The sequence below is a fragment of the Heloderma suspectum genome, chromosome 7, assembly GCF_057233095.1.
Source record: "Heloderma suspectum isolate Gila_16-S chromosome 7, 16-S_ref, whole genome shotgun sequence".
In the NCBI taxonomy this organism is placed as follows: Eukaryota; Metazoa; Chordata; class Lepidosauria; order Squamata; family Helodermatidae; genus Heloderma; species Heloderma suspectum.
In genome coordinates, this window is record NC_139464.1 from 43,144,554 (window position 1) to 43,161,057 (window position 16,504).

General features: G+C 41.6%; 1 protein-coding gene across 4 annotated transcripts in view; it reads right to left on the reverse strand.

Annotated features, from left to right (window-relative positions):
* The window catches only part of TMEM184B (transmembrane protein 184B), a 43,286-nt gene that overhangs the window by 22,937 nt on the left and 3,845 nt on the right, over positions 1 to 16,504 (reverse strand). For all 4 annotated transcript variants that reach the window (XM_084809804.1, XM_084809805.1, XM_084809801.1 and 1 more), the window contains exon 2: positions 5,705 to 5,948. In XM_084809804.1, coding sequence (XP_084665930.1) covers positions 5,705 to 5,908 — 204 coding nt within the window. In that variant the 5' untranslated portion in view covers positions 5,909 to 5,948. The remainder of the gene's footprint in view (positions 1 to 5,704; positions 5,949 to 16,504) is intronic.

Sequence of the window (16,504 nt, forward strand, 5' to 3'; positions counted from 1 at the left end):
ACTTGGTTAGCGTGATGTCTGAACTGGGAACTCTGGCTTGCCTCCTCCCCACCCCCATTCCCCCAAAGCCGGAGTCTATTCTATTTTCATTACAAGGTATACCTTCATATCCACCTATATATAATTTCAGTGGAATGGAATCCAGGAATAGACACACATAAAAATAACCTCCTATTAGTTAAATGGCTGTGATTGTGAAGCTATCCTGTGCCACCCTTTCAATCACAATCCAGACATATACATTTCACAGTTTCAAAACACTGCTTTTAGAAAACCAAATGTAAGCATGCACACCCACACCACATATGGTATGAACATTCCCAGCTCTGTATAGGATCAAAACTTTCTGATTTCATAACCTCACCCTTCGTATGGTTTTTACTTCCATAGTAAACAGAAGTAAGAACCAGCCTAACACACAATTTTAATCTGCAGTAACATATAAGGGAACTATGTAAACGTCAAACTCTGTCATTACAGCATGCTTTTAAATAAACAACTCACCAACAGTTTTGTAACTAAATTGAACCAACTCACCAACAGTTTTGTAACTAAATTGAACCACACCTCTAAAGTATTTTGTTTTATACAGCAAGTAGCCTGTCTTTATTACAAGTTAAAATCTTGACTGACTAGATGCAAATTGGATGGAGAATGCATCAGAAAGTTGGTTATAAACAGTAATTCTGAAATAGTGCTTTTCTTGGCCCCTAGGGTGTTTCCAGACAGCAGCAGCGCCAGCAATGCTAACACAGAAACTACTTCAAAAGAAGAGGTAATTCTGTGTGTGTGTGTGTGCGCGCGCGGCTGGCTAGCTTTAAGATAATATCTTTCTCCCTTTGCCTTATAATCCAGCCAATCATATAAAATGCAGTGCAAAAACACTGAGCATTTTTGTTTAGTCCCAGACTTCGTAATTGGGGTTTACCAGGGAGTTAGTTCTGCTGCAGCATTCACATGAAGAAAGAAGAGAAATGTTGTACCTTAGGGGCGCTAATGGCACACATTAACCCAGCATTCCACCTCTGAGCTGACCATTCCTGGTTACTATATAACAGTAAGGTGTAGAACAGCTACACAATGAGAGAGAGACAGAGAGAGCGAGAGAGAGCGAGAGAGCGAGAGAGCAAGAGAGCAAGAGAGAGAGAGAAAGAGAGAGAGAGAGAGAGAGAAAGAAAGAAAGAAAGAAAGAAAGAAAGAAAGAAAGAAAGAAAGAAGTTCTGCTAGATCAGGCCAAAATTTCAACTAGTTTCCAAAAGAGGCCAGCAAGATGCCTCTGGGAAACGTACAAGCAAGACATGATGGCAATAGCCCTTTTGTTTGTCTCTAGTATCCGGCATTCAAAAAGTATACTGCTTGTAAACACATAGCTGTCAGATCAACTTGGCTCCTACTTTATATACAGTACTGTGCAAAAGTCTTAGGCCACCATTAGATTTGTTGTTTTAGCAATGGTATAATGACCATATATAATTATTTCTCAGTCTCTTCATTAGAATACAACCAGAAAATACAGGAAATTTATATGCAGTATTCAACAATAGGAAAAAAATCAGAAAAAAAAGCTTCCATAGGCTAAAGTGGCAAGTATTTAGTGTGACCTCCCCTTACACGAGAGTAACAGCAGGCGCCTGGCCAGGAATGGTCTTCGTGGAAGGGTAGCAGCCAAGAAACCACTTTTGCAGAAGGGGAACAGGGTGAAAAGGCTAAGATATGCTAAAGCTCACAAAGACTGGAATGAGGATCAGTGGAAAAGAGTATTATGGAGTGATGAATCCAAGTTTGAAATTTTGGGGTCCAATCGTCGACAGTATGTGAGAAGAAGGGTTGGAGAGAGATGGATGAATGAGTGCTTGCGGCCTTCAGTGAAACATGGTGGATGGTCTGTCCTGGTTTGGGACTGCATTTCTGCCAGTGGTGTTCGCGATCTTGTCCGTATTGATGGGATCATGAATGCTGAAAAGTACAGACAGGTTTTAATTCATCATGCCATTCCTTCTGGAAAGCGCCTGATTGGGAATAGTTTCATTTTTCAGCATGATAACGATCCGAAGCACACTGCTAATGCAGTGAAATCATATTTAGCGAGGAAAACAGCTGATAAAACACTGACAGTCATGGACTGGCATCCACAGAGTCCAGACCTGAATATTATAGAGGCAGTATGGGATCACCTGGACAGAGAAATAAATAAAAGACAACCTACATCTAAAGAAGAACTCTGGTAAGTGCTGAAAGAAGCCTGGTATAATATACCAGAAGATTACTTCAGAAAACTTCAGGGCAGTCTCCTCAAAAGAGTTCAAGATGTGCTTAGGGCCAAGGGAGGTCACACTAAATACTGACTCTTGCTTGTACATATTTCCTGTATTTTCTGTTTATATCTTAATACAGAGACCGAAAAATAATTATGGATGGTCATTAAAACTTTGCTAAAACAACAAAGCTGGTGGTGGCCTAAGAATTTTGCACAGTACTGTACTTTTCAGCACCAGCTGACGGCTTTTCTTTTTCAGCAGGCCTTTGAGTAATTGGTTGTTTGATGTTTTTGCTTTTAAAATTGTATCTGTTTTTATTTGAGTGTTGTGACCTGCCCTGAGATCACACGGGATAAGGGGCAGGATATACATTTTATAACTAAATAACTAAGGGCGCAATCCTATTCAGATAGGCAGCCACCTCCGAACTCAGAGGCAACCGCCTATCAATGCAGGTCAGGAGAAGCACAGAGTGGATCGTTCCCTCCATGCTTCTCCTGCCCTGCATTTTCAGCTAGGCAGCGGATTGCAGTTGTCTAGCCACAGGAGAGCTGAGCGGGGGTGGAGGCTGCATTTCCACCCTCCCAGCCCCGGAACACCCCCCCGGGAACGCCCCTTTTTGGCCGCTCTGCGCTCCTCTTGCAAGCACAGAGCTTGGGGCTGTTCCGTGCTGCCTCTGAGGCAGCGCAGAAGTGGTGGGAGGTTGGTTCTCCAGGAACCGACCTCGGAGTGTGGGCTCTGAGGTCAATTCCCGGAAAACCAGATATCCTATGGCCATCTAGCCGCTGTCTAGCAGCCATAGGATTGCTCCCTCCATAACTAAATAAATAAGCAAGCCAGCAAGCTATCATCTATAATGGAGTGGGCAACTTGTGAACCTCTAGATGTTGTTGGACTGCAACACCACTGGCTATGCCGGCTAGGGTTGATGGGCACTGGAGTCCAACAACACCTGGAGGGTCACAAGCTGCCCATCCCTGATCTATAGACTGATCTGTCCTCCATGAATCTCTCCCCCTTTTAAAGCCATCTGAACTAGTGCCCATGATTACATCTTGTGGTAGTGAATTCCATAACAAAGGAGAGGTAGTGGGTCAGGAACTCACTCTCCCTCTTACACTCCAAAGACCAATGGCTTGATTACCTTCCTATTCTGGTGGGCATGTAGCAAATGACCAATTCATGTTCTGAAGCAGCAGAACTGACAAAATTAATTAGTACTGCCTGAGTAAATGCCTGGTAAGGTGCTATTCCGATTCATAAGTAACTAATCCACTTCTGAATGTCACTTAGCCAGCTGCTGGCTGTAGCTCTCCAACCGATAGTCACTTATCTATTCATTAATCAGGTGCTAAATACAGGTAACAAATTGTAGGGTTTGCATGTGTTACTCATCATACAAGGACACCATTAGACAGCATTATGAAAGAGGATGCTAAATTTGACTTGTATGGTGCACCCACCAACCTGATGAAGTACGAGAGGCCAGGCCTTACAGCAGAAAAGCTGGAGGCAGGAGAAGAGAGAGAGAAAAAACCCTTCCAACTAGATTTGCTGAAGTCATTTGTACAGAGAGTTCATCATCACAAGAGATACAATGTGCAGAAATTTAAAATGATAAAGGGCAGCTCATTCCATGTGCTAAAAAAGGACAGAGGTACAAAATGGAAAAATAAAGCCAAGGGGTTATTAAATCTCAAGAATCATGACTCATCATCATCATTATCATCTACATGGCTGTCTCCCCTTCCCACCCTTAATTAAATGTACAGCATTTCTAAGCCAACTGCATTACTATAGGGGAAGTGCATTGCTTACATACCTCTGAAGATGAAGAACTGATTACTATTTAGGATTCTGGAATAAAGGCCTGAGGGCCTGTCATGACAATCTGTCTCATAGTCTTAGCAGGTTGACAGGAAACAAACTTGATCTTCCACAGTTTTGACACTATCCTCCTTTTCCCTACACGTTACTGCCTAGACTCATTGTTAGGCAAGACATGGGCACTATAAGCTTAATGGCAAGCTGAGGAAACTAATTTGTGGGCAGCTTCCTACCAGCTGTAGTCTTAGGTACACATTGGCGCCATCTGCACAGTTCTGTGTTTTTTCTCTCTCACACACACAACTGATCAGAATAATGAAGTGCTATATTTCTTTCCATAGCCTAGCTGCTTTTATCCACATCATTTCCACTCTTAATACTCTACTGCAGCGGTCCCCAACCTTTTTGGCACCAGGGACCGGTTTCATGGAAGTCAATTTTTCCACTGACCGGGGGGGATGGTTAAATGTAAGCGCATTACATTTATTCTGTACTTTATTTATATTATTATTACTACCCCCCTGCCACCCCCCCGAAATCCCCCGGGACGGAACCTACCTGGCAGCGGCTGGTCCGGGTACGTCCGCTGCTGTCCACCTGCTGCGCCCAGACTGCGGACACAAATGGCGTCCAGCATAGCCAATGCCATTTGCGTCCTTGTTCTTCAAATAATAGGCTACGTAAATCTTTACGTAGCCTATTACTGCAAAGAACAGGGATGCAAATGGCGCCCGCTACACCATTTGCATCCCTGTTCTTTGCAGTAATAGGCTATGTAAAGATTTACATAGCCTATTACTTGAAGAACAGGAACGCTCGTCCACCGCTCACCTCCTGCTGTACGGCCCGGTTCCTAACAGGCCACGGACCGGTACCGGTCCCTGGCCCAGGGGTTGGGGACCCCTGCTCTATGGGAACAGAGCCATCTTGCCACTGCAAATGCCTGCCATACATATCTCCCATAAACTTCTGTATTGCAACTAAAATAAAAGAGTCCCCTCCTTCTTCTTCAGTGTAGTCACTTAGGGGCTTGATCCAAAACATAGTGTTAAGTGGTGGCCACACCCGTACACAATGTGGAAGGTTGCTCATATATGTTATGGGCCATAACACCACACAAGTTGATAGGGCTTGAGGCTAAAAGTAGACTGTGCCTTGATGTAACAACAACCACTTTGGGCAACAAGCTCCATCCATACAACATGGTCCAAGGATGCCATAAGGAACAGCCAGCAAGGCTACAACAATCCTGACATGCTGCTGTCAGCCCAGTAAATGTAATAGTTCATTCTCCTGGGCTACTTTTCAACAAACCAGCTTAACCTACTTCACATCTCAGAATTTCCAAATCTGCTACTGAAACCGTGATCACAGCAGTTTCACATATTGGTTGTGTTTTGAGGCTAATTCTCCCAAAGGCATCCCCTGAGGGTAGAGATGTGAAATATGCCAAAGTAAAGCGGGCAAGAATGAGCATGGAGCACCACTCCAGCACATGAATCTTTGCTTCCCTTTTTGCCACAGCTGAAAATCTCTGAATCCTACTTCATGGGGACCAGAGAAGGTGCATTTATAGAATACAATTCAAAATGCTGAAGGGCCTTTGTTTTGTTTTTTACCTGATGGCAGGTGATGAGCAGAGCTGTCCACACAAAGAAACCTGAGATGGCCTGAGCAGCTGTAGTCATTAGGAATATTGGTTGCTCCATAACAGTGGGACTGTCATCCTCAGGCAGCCATGATAAGTTGTGGGCTGCAGCAGGGGTGCTAGCTGGGGAGCCCAGCTCAGGCACCGAAGCAACTCCAGTCCCTACGATCATCATGTCTTTTTTTAGGCACGTCTTAGCTGTGGGTCCTTCAAACCTGAAGGGAAAGCAACAACAATAAAATGTTTCAACAGAGAGGACTCAAAATAGCAGCAACAATCTAATGTTGTCAAAATACTTCTTCTCACAGGGATCCCATAGTTTTACAAAACATTTTTGTCAGACCCCCTAAACAGCTTCAATGATAAAGACACACAGGAAACATTTGGGAGAAGTATTAATGTACCTATGATACCCAGCACTCTTTAGCCATAGAAAACACAGGAGAAAGGACAAAACTTGAGGTAAATGGTTCTAAAATGAAATTGCAGAGAATTTTGGAAAATTGCCTAAAAGCAGTCCCACACGTTTGATACTCTAATTAGGACAATCAATCATATTCCTTTCTGACATGATTACACAAATAGTTGCAATAATGGTGGGTTTTTTTAAGCCTGGGGCACAACATTTGAAGGGGACTACCTTAGGAGGTCAAATCAGTCCATCCTAAAGGAAATCAACCCTGACTGCTCATTGGAAAGACAGATTCTGAAGCTGAAGCTCAAATATTTTGGCCACCTAATGCGAAGAGAAAACTCCCTGGAAAAGACCCTGATGCTGGGAAAGATTGAAGGCAAAAGGAGAAGGGGACGGCAGAGGATGAGATGGCTAGATAGCATCACCGATGCAATGAATATGAACTTGAGCACACTCCGGGAGAGAGTGGAGGACAGGAAGGCCTGGCGTGCTATGGTCCATGGGGTCACGAAGAGTCGGACATGACTTAACGACTGAACAACAACAACAACAACCTTGGGACAGTAAGAAAAAACTGAATGCTTCTACATCAAGTAAGCAGCCTTCACCAACCTGGTCCCCTCTGGATGTTTTGGACTACACTCCCAATATTCCTGATAATTGTCCTTGCCGACTGGGGCTGATGGGAGCTGAAATCCAAAACATCTGGGGAGCACCAGGTTGGGGAAGGCTGTAGTAATCTCTTCTCTCTACTCAGTCCACGAAACAGGAACTCCATACAGCAGGCATGAACAGACTTCAGGTCTGTGGGATCTACTTTGTTTTTTACTAGAGACCTGAGTCCACCAGTGGGAGCCAGATGCAATATGTTTGATCAGGGGGCAGAGCCAATCACCTATTCCAACCAATGAGCCATACACTAGAATGACCTGTATATAAAAGTACAAATCTATGTCTGAGTTACTACCACTTATAGACTTAGAAGAGGAAAAGCTTGTTTTTTTGTTGGCAAGAAACCTTTGCAGATCTACTGTCAATCTACCAGTTGATCCTGCAATACAGGAAGAAAGATGGCACAAAGCACCAATACTCCAGCTAACAATTGTCTTTACAAAGTATATATGTGCTCAACCAGCATATAGTACTCAGCAATATATTCTTCAGATGACTAGTCTATTTTCTTAGACATGTTAGCCTGCTGCCCTTTATTCTGGATGTAACAGTATCCATCACAGATGGTGCTATAAAATCTGAAATCTAGCAAAGCCATTCAGAGTATACTATAGGGCAGTGAGGGAGAGTGCAAATGACTATTTTATTGTGTTTAGTCAGTGCAGATACTAAGATAGATACAGCATGTCCCATTTTTCAACAATATTGACCCTTCAGACTCTCCCATCTGACTCTTGACTGCTGTGTCAGAATCAGAAGCGAAATACAACATGGTAGAACAAACCACAAACATTTATGGCTTAAATGCTCATTATTTTATTTATGTAGTATATTTTTGGATCACCGCTCCACTCAGTGAGTGTTTGAGGCGATGTACTATAAAAATGCATACAAAAATTAAAATACATGCAAATACAAAAAACTAAAACATATTTTAAAACCAGGGATTAATGATAAAAAATAGAGGGTGGCATTAACTGTTCTAACACTTGGTGGAACAGTATCATCTTCGCCAGCTGTCTAAAGGATACTAAGGAGGTGTCCAGCCTACCCTCCCTGGGGAGGATGTTCCACAACAGGAGTACTGCTACACAAAAGGCCCCATTAAGAGTACCCACCAACCTCACCTCTCTAGAAGGTGGGACGTGCAACAAGGCCTCAGATGTGTGAGGTCAACACAAATTTCAGGCAGGCTCATACAGGAGGAAGAGGTTTTTCAGATACCCTGGCCCCAAGCCATTTAGGGCTGCATAGGAAAGAAACAGCACTTTGAATTGAGCTCAGAAACGAATTGGAAGCCAGTGAAGCTGTTTCAAGAATGGTGTTATACAGTCTTTAAAATGTGAACTAGACAAAAGTCTGCTACCACATTTTGTACTAGCTGAAGTCTAGCTGAAGTTTCCAGACACTCTTCAAGGGCAGCCCCACACAGAGTCCTTTGCAGTACTCTAAATGCGAGGTGATTAAGGCATGTATCACTGTGGCCAGATCCACCTTTCCCAAATTAACATTAGCTATGTTCACTGTAAGGATCACACCAAAACTGAAAAGATGTGCCAGCAGTTGAGAGGAGCAGATAGTCTTCAAACAAGATTACAAGCAAAGAAGTCTTGGCTCTAGGAAATTAACGATGAACAGAACATTAGATATACTTTACCTACATTACTGATCTCTGTTTGTGGGTTTAAAGTGCAGAGGCACAACTAAGCATAAGTTATAAAAGTTATATTCACTAACAAAGGAAGATCTGACAAACTGACTATTTCTATATGCAGCGTTATCTGTAATTATCAGGCCAGCAGGCTATAAAGAGAATGAAAGATATGAAGCCTGTGTTTTGCTTTCTTCCTGCCTTACAAGAAAAGAGCAAATAAGGTAAGCACATAGAGAGCAATAATTGGACTTCTTTCAAAATAGATCTATTTTGTTGTTACAGACGGGCCAGCAGCACTGCTCTAGTTATATAACAATTCCTATTCCAGTTCTTTTAAAATATATTTACATAAGTCACTTTCATTACTGAAAAATCTACCATTGGAGAAACATTTTTCGTAAGTGGTCTTTGCCCACTGATTTCAAACAAGTCTACATAGAATTACAGCCTAAGACAGGAGTAGGAACCCTACTGTCCTGCAGATGTTTTAGACTACAACTCCTATAGCCGCTTAGGGAGTTTATTATATTTAGAGATATATAAATATCACAAATAAAAAATAAATAAAAATAAGCCCTATCAATTGGCCATGCTGGTGGAGACTAATGGCAGTTACAGCCCAAAACTTCTAAAGGGCACCAGGTTTATCCCTGGCCTAAGACATATGTTGAAAGCATAAGAAAGAAATGAGGCTAGTCAATAAATGGTGGGCTAAGGTGGAGGAGACTTGCTGGTAAAAAAGAGCAGAGACAGATAGGGCTATGGAGGTTCAAAACCAACCACAAGGCATTGCAAAGAAGTGGGTTTTAAGGAGGGATTCCAAGAAGGTGAGGACGCTGAGGAACTGTGATGCTCTAGATCAAAGGTAGGCAACCTGATGCCCTCCAGATGTTTTGGACTACAACTCCCATAATCCCTGACCATACTGGCTAAAAGGTATGGGAGTTGGAGTCCAAAACATCTGGAGGGCATCAGGATGCCTACACCTGCTCTAGGTATAACATGACAGATAGCATGAAGATTGGAGTCAGAAAAGAAAAGAGAAACCAGATAAGTTTGCACTGCTTGGAGAAGAAGACGCAAGAAAGAAAAATCTCAGGGTAGAGACAGAAAGGTCTTATAATAATTAAGTAGTTCTGCAGAAAGAGATGAGGCTTGGAAAACTGAAAACAAGGTAGAGATTGTGCTCAATAAGGACAGAAACCTTTGGTGGGTCTGGAGGAAATTTGTTTACTTCTGACAACATTCCACACCTTTGTAAATGCCACAGGGCACAAGTAGGAGGTTTTTGCTAAGCTAAGCTAATACACAGGTAGGAAGGATTTACCATGGATGTGTGTCTAGCCAATTGAGCTTGAATGAAAAAGTGGAATTTATTGGGACTAACAGATAAACATATAAAAGAGAAGGGGGGAACCCTCATTCTCTACATGACAACGGCTGCAAGGTTATTGTATGCACAAAAGTGGAAGAATGAAATAATACCAACTATGAGCGAGTGGATCATGAAAATGATGGAACTGGCAGAGATGGCAAAACTTACTATTATAATTAAAGAAGGGTCAACAACTAAATTTATGTTAGATTGGAAACCTTTTATAGAATTTGTACAAGAAACAGAGAAAAATTATATCTATGTATGTGGATTTTGAACTTTGAGATGGTTGATTCTCTTTTTTCTGTTGTTGTTAAAATTAGGAGAAAGGGGATAATGTCTGCAAACTCAATGTATGATATACAACTAAGATAAGAACTAGAGAATAATAATAATAAGCATTTGTTGTGTAAGGGGAGCCAAAGGTAGATATCTTACATGATATTTTAGTGTATGTGTATTGTTGTTGTGTTTCTATTTCTGTTGTTGTTGTGTTTTGTTTTTCTTTTTTTAAATAAATAAATATTATATCAAAAGAATGAAAAAGTGGAAGTAATTAACAGACATCTGAATGAGGTTGAGGAGAGAATGTTGCTCCATTCAATGCAAAGATGCTAAAACACCTTGTAAATTACAGCAGTGTTTACAATAAGGGACAGGATGTGTGTTTTAAACAGCCCCCTACAAACAGACATAAACTAAGGGCACAATTCTATGCATGTTTAGACAAGTCCTACAACTCCCAGCATCCCCCCAGCCAGCCATGCTAGCTGGGGAATGCTGGGAGTTGTAGGACTTTTTTCCATCTAAGTATGCATAAGATTGCACCCTTATTTATTTATTTATTTAAGCTACTTGCATACTGCTTGATATCCTAAGGTATCTAAAATAATAAAATACATAAAATATAAAAACCAATGTAAATACAGTATAAAATAAGAAATGCATTAAAAACATTACACAATCAGTAAAACAGAGCAATGTGGTTACAAGTCAGGAAATGTACTTATAGATCAGTTCCCATGAGTAGGTACCAAAACTGGGAATGCTTCTGTAATGTACAACAGAGGCTTTATTAAGCACAGTTTTCATATCAGGGAGCACAAAATAATTAACTGGGCTTTCTACTGTTAGTGCTAGAGTAATTGTTAAAGGATCCAATCCTATGGCTTTTTACTCAGAAGTAAACCCACTGAATAAAATGGGCTGACCCCGAAGTCTCCAGTTCAAATCCTTCTTCTGCCACAAGCCTAGATAGGTGGCCTTAAGCAAGCCGCTATCTTTTAAGCCTCAAACCCATCTGCGATAGGGAGATAATAATATGTGCGGGATTGCTTATTTATTTATTTCTTACATTTATATCCTGCCTGTTTTCCTCCTTAAGAAACCCAAGATGGCATACATAATCCTCCTCCTCTCCATTTTATCCTCGCAACAACAACCCTTTGAGGTAGGTTGTGCTGAGGTCTGTGACTGGCTGAGTGGCATAGAACCCAGATCTCCTGACTCTCAGTCCAACACTCTAACCACTACACCACACTGGCTCTTGATTGTTGGAAGGATTACCAAGATAAAGGGTTCTCAGAGTTTCACATAGACTTAAAGCAGGGGTGGGCAGCACATGGCCCACATGCCCCCAAATTGGTCATGTTAGCACTATGGAGTGGTAAACTGGCCAAATGTAGCTTGTTTTGAAGCTAAATTTGACTCATATACACTATACAGGTGACATTTAGCTAAATTTGGACCATTTAGCACTACGTAGCACTATCATGGCTTGGGGGGTAATTCTTTTCTCAGGCGCACAGCAGAGTGTGGCCCACAGGGTGCTGTGGGACACAAAAATGGCCCTTGGGCCCCCTGAAGTTTCTGAGCCCTGCACTAAAGCATTATTAACCAACAGAACCTATAAATTCCATTATCTTGAACACCCTATTCTTAATACTTGCAAACCAGCCAAAATTTGAGAGGAAAGGGAGATAAATCTCCCCCCGCCCCCAAAAACACAACCAAGGAAGAAGGTAGGGGGAAATGCATTTTAAACGGCACAGGTATCTAAACAAACAGTTAAAAGTCAAAGAAAGCCAAAAGACAACACATGAAACATACACTACCTGCTAGTGCCTGAAGATTGTGAACAAAATAACTGTCTAACTGAATACCATTTGTTTTTCCCCTACAACTTTAGAATGCTTGGTATATGTATTTTCAAGTAATATTTTCTTCTGTCTGCTTAAAAGTATTAAAAACATACCTAAGTGTAACTTCCATTACACCAGAGATACATCCCTGGTAGAATGACAACAGGTCCCTAAATATACTTGCCATTGTATATTTAAGATTTGTGGCATATCTGGGACCAGCAGGATCAGTGTAGGAGACAAAGCAAAACCGCAAGGGTTTCATAAACTGTCGAAGCTTTTTGGCACCTCTTTCTCCACTTTGGTATAGTGTTGAAGTGTTAAACGAGTCATGAGGGAAACTGCCATTTAGAGAAGCCCTGGGACTATAAAAGACATATTTGAAAAAAATAAATAAATCATGGAACAGCAGTTAGAACAGAATTTGCTGAAAATATTCTTTTTCATATAATTGCCTTTAGCTCAAGTCTATCTTTAGAAAGTGATCCAATCACATTAGTGCTATTACTATGCATATTTCTATGCATGTATAAAAAAAAACATACGCTGCTTTTATTACAACTGAAAGAAGCACTTCACACACTCAGCCGTAGTAAAACAAGAAAGAAACGTTCAAGTTGGACTTCTACCTCTGTCTTTCCATACTCCTTAAAGCTTATAGGGCACATCTCTGGTGCTTATCACTTGGCTGCTCAGAACTTAAAACAAGGCCCAATTGGACATAACCATGGCACAACCTCTAAGTGGAAACTGCTGACTCTGTTGAATTCCTCCTTTATAAACCAGGCATGGGGAATGTGTAGCCCACCAGACGTTGTTGGACTGCACCTCCCATCATCCCTCACTATAAGCTGTGCGATGAGGAGTTGCAGTCCAACACCATCTGGAGAGCCACACATTCATTCCACACCCCTGCTATAAACCAGGACAACAAGATTATTAACTGGTTTATAGTAACAGGTACTCTGGCCAATTTTGTTTATAAAGACAGAATAATAATTATTAGCAGTCATACAGGTGGATATTTTGAAAATAAATGCCCAGGATACGTCTACTTTCCTTCTCATTCTATCTAGATGCAAGGCAGATAGATAGATGATAGATAGACAGACAGATCACCATCAGAGCCAACCTGTTTTAAGAAAGGCAGGCATATAGAATGAAAAAATTATGAAAGAGCCCCATGTTTCGCCTTGGTGCTAACAGTAAGTCCTACATTTGAAGACTAATCTTGACTATGGAAAAATAGTTTGCATTATAAGAACTTAAGAAGAACCATGGTGGATCAGAAGGATCCATCTAGTCCAGCATTCTATTCATACAGTGGCCAACCAGCTGTCTGTGGGAAACCCACAAGTAGGTCGTGAGTGCAATAGCACCCTCCCCCTCGTGAACCCCAGCAACTGGTGTACATAAGCATATTGCCTCTGACATTAAAGGTAGTAGATAGCCATCAAGACTAGTAGCCTTTGATAGCCTTATTGTCTAATCCCCTTTTAAAGTCATCCAAATTGGCGGCCATCACTACATCTTGTGGAAACGCATTCCACAGTTTAACTATGCGCTGTGTGAGTAAGTACTTCCTTTTATCTGTCCTGAATCATCCACCAATCAGCTTCATGGGATGACTCTGGGTTATTATGAGAGGGGAAGAAAAATGTCTCCCTATCCATGTCCTCCACACCATGCATGACTGTGTGCATCTCTTATCATGTGTCCCCTTACTAACCTCTTTTCTAAGCTAAACAACCCCAGAAGCTATCACCTTTGCTCACAGGGGCATTGTTCCACCTCTTGATCATTGCAGTTGCCCTTTTCTGCACTTTTTCCAATTCTACAATATCCTTCTTTGGGTGTGGTGACCACAACTGCAAACGATATTCCAAGTGTGGTCGCACAATAGATTTGTATAAGGGCAGAATGCTATTGGCAGTTTTATTTTTGATTCCTTTCCTAATTATAGCTAACATGGAATTTTCTCCTTGTTTTCTCTAGTTTTTCCCAGGTTTGTGCCTCAGAAGCAGTAAAATTCCACCTCTACACATCTACTCCCATTCCCTTTCTTCAACTGACTCAAGGGCTGTTTTGTCATATGTCATGACATTATGGTGTATGAAACACTCCAATATCCAAGCAGATGGCAAGGCTACACTCACTTTGGTTACTGAACAAAAAAAATGCTCAGTATAATGAGCAGGTCAGCAGGTACTCTTCACCTGTCCTATATCTTTTGGGATCTTACCCCAAACCAGTTCACATTATCGTCTGGTCTGTATGTAAAAATTTTGTCCACCCACACCAACTAGGCTGCCTGTTCATGATATAATTCAGCTATCTGCACACAAAGTATTATTCAAACACAGCTCTTGTAATCATACTGTGGAGGACTGAATAGCCGGAATACTCGTGAGATTTTTGTCCATTCATCATTTTTTAACTAAACAGCTGGCAGTATGCTCGATGAAACAAAAGACAGAAAACGCCACTCGGCATTTAATTAAATATTGTTTTTAAAATCAAAACAAGAGGTTATCTGCTGTAGATGCTGAAAATAAATGAATATCAGTAACTGTTTTGTCTGGTAAATGCTCAACTTCTAAGTAATTACAGATTTTTAATTATGTGCATATTGAAAAGATCTCCATAATTTAGACATGCAATAACATTAATTTTCAGTTTTAAGTTTCTCAATTTATCCTAGAACAGGGAAAGTGCACACCTCCTTACCTTTCCTTCACAGACAACAGCTCTTTCCTCCCATCCCTGTGGTTGCACCCTGGTTATTTCTCCTTTAGGGCACAATCCTATGCATGTTTAGACAGGAAAAAGTCATACAACTCCCAGCATTCTGGGACCTGTAGGACTTTTTTCTGTCTAAACGTGCATTGGATTGTGTCCTTAGTCTATTTATCCACTTTCCTGAGTCCAAAACATTGTTCTATACCAAGGCAACAAATTCACTTTCCACCACACATCTTTCCTCCATCCTTAAATCAGATATGCTGATCAACAATGAAACCCATTTACCATGAACTACTTATCTTTCTCCAAGAGAGTTTTTTCTGCCCAATTAATTTCTGCCATTTCTTTCTCTGTCTTTTTCTTTTTTTGTGGACTGACCCACACTATAATAGGTCAGCATACCACAGCCAGTCCCTTTTTTGGAAGGAGACAGGAAACAAGAGGAAAGGGAGGAGGCCGGTTCCAGCTTACCACTCTTCCTTTGAAAATAGGATCAAATACTGCTGCTACAGGGTGTGTCTGTTTCCCAGAATCAGTACCACAACCAGCTCTGTACCCATGACATTACTGCTGTTTGTCACTCAGCTCATCAGGTATAGGGAGGCGCACAAATGTTCACAAAGTCACGTTTCATGAAAATGGAGGGGTTGGGAGACAGAAGTGAAAGCAGAGTTTAAAAGAAGAGGTTTGAAATGTGAATCGAATGTTGCAAATAAAGTTTCATTTTCATACACTACTCCACATTACAGGAGAGGGCGCAACTTCCCTTGTACCCTATCCCTTCAGCATAATGCCCATTTGTTTATGAGGCAGGTCAGTCGAGAGCATGCCTAAGGTCACCGAATCCTTTTGTGGCTGAGGTGAGATTTGAACCAAGGACTTGACCAGGTCTCAATCACAATCATGCACAGAGGTTGCTCTATGCAAAAACAGCAAGAACAAGTCCTGTGGTACCCTAATGAGTTTAAAATGACATGCCATTCAATGACATTTTTAGTTACAGGCATGCATCTCAATATTTATCTGGAGTGCAGAGGTGGGAATTCTCTGTCTCCCTAGTTCTCCAGGGGGCAAGAGCACACCACTTCTCCCCTGCTGTCATTGCATAGATGCATCCCTCCACCCACCCACACACAAGTTCCTTTTTGAAGCCCCATCTCCCCCAATGCTTGTTGCTTGAACAAGGAAACATCAAGCAGGTGCAGGACAGCAAAAGGGAATTACCTCTGTCTTGCTGTCTCCTGCTTCAAGCACAGAGGGCAGGAACAAGAAGGTCCTTCTGTAACCCTTTTCACTGAAGTCTGCTACCATTCACACTCCTCTTTATGCATATTCAGGATCAGTGCTACTATCAGTGCAAGCCTTTGGAAGAAAAGTCCCGGGCTTCCTCTCAGTAGAATGAGAAGGTGCGCCCCCAAACACAATACAGCTGGCTTGCCATATTCTGAAGTAAGCAAAGTAATACACATTACCATCTAAAGAGGGGCCCCTCCATAACACCAGAGCCTAAAATGACTTAATTGTACCACTGCTCAGGACCATGTGTAAGAAGAAGCAATCATGGATATTCTACAGTAACTAAGCCTAGAAATAACTGCTTGTTTTCCCATTCTTTCATTTTCCTCCCCTTTCTCTGTTGTCTCTTTTGAACTATTTGTAAGCCCTATGAAGTGGGGCCCTGGACCTGTCCTCTATATTTTGTAAAGTGCCATGTATATAGATGGTGCTCTAATAATAATATTTTGTAAAAACCACATGCATACATTCACACA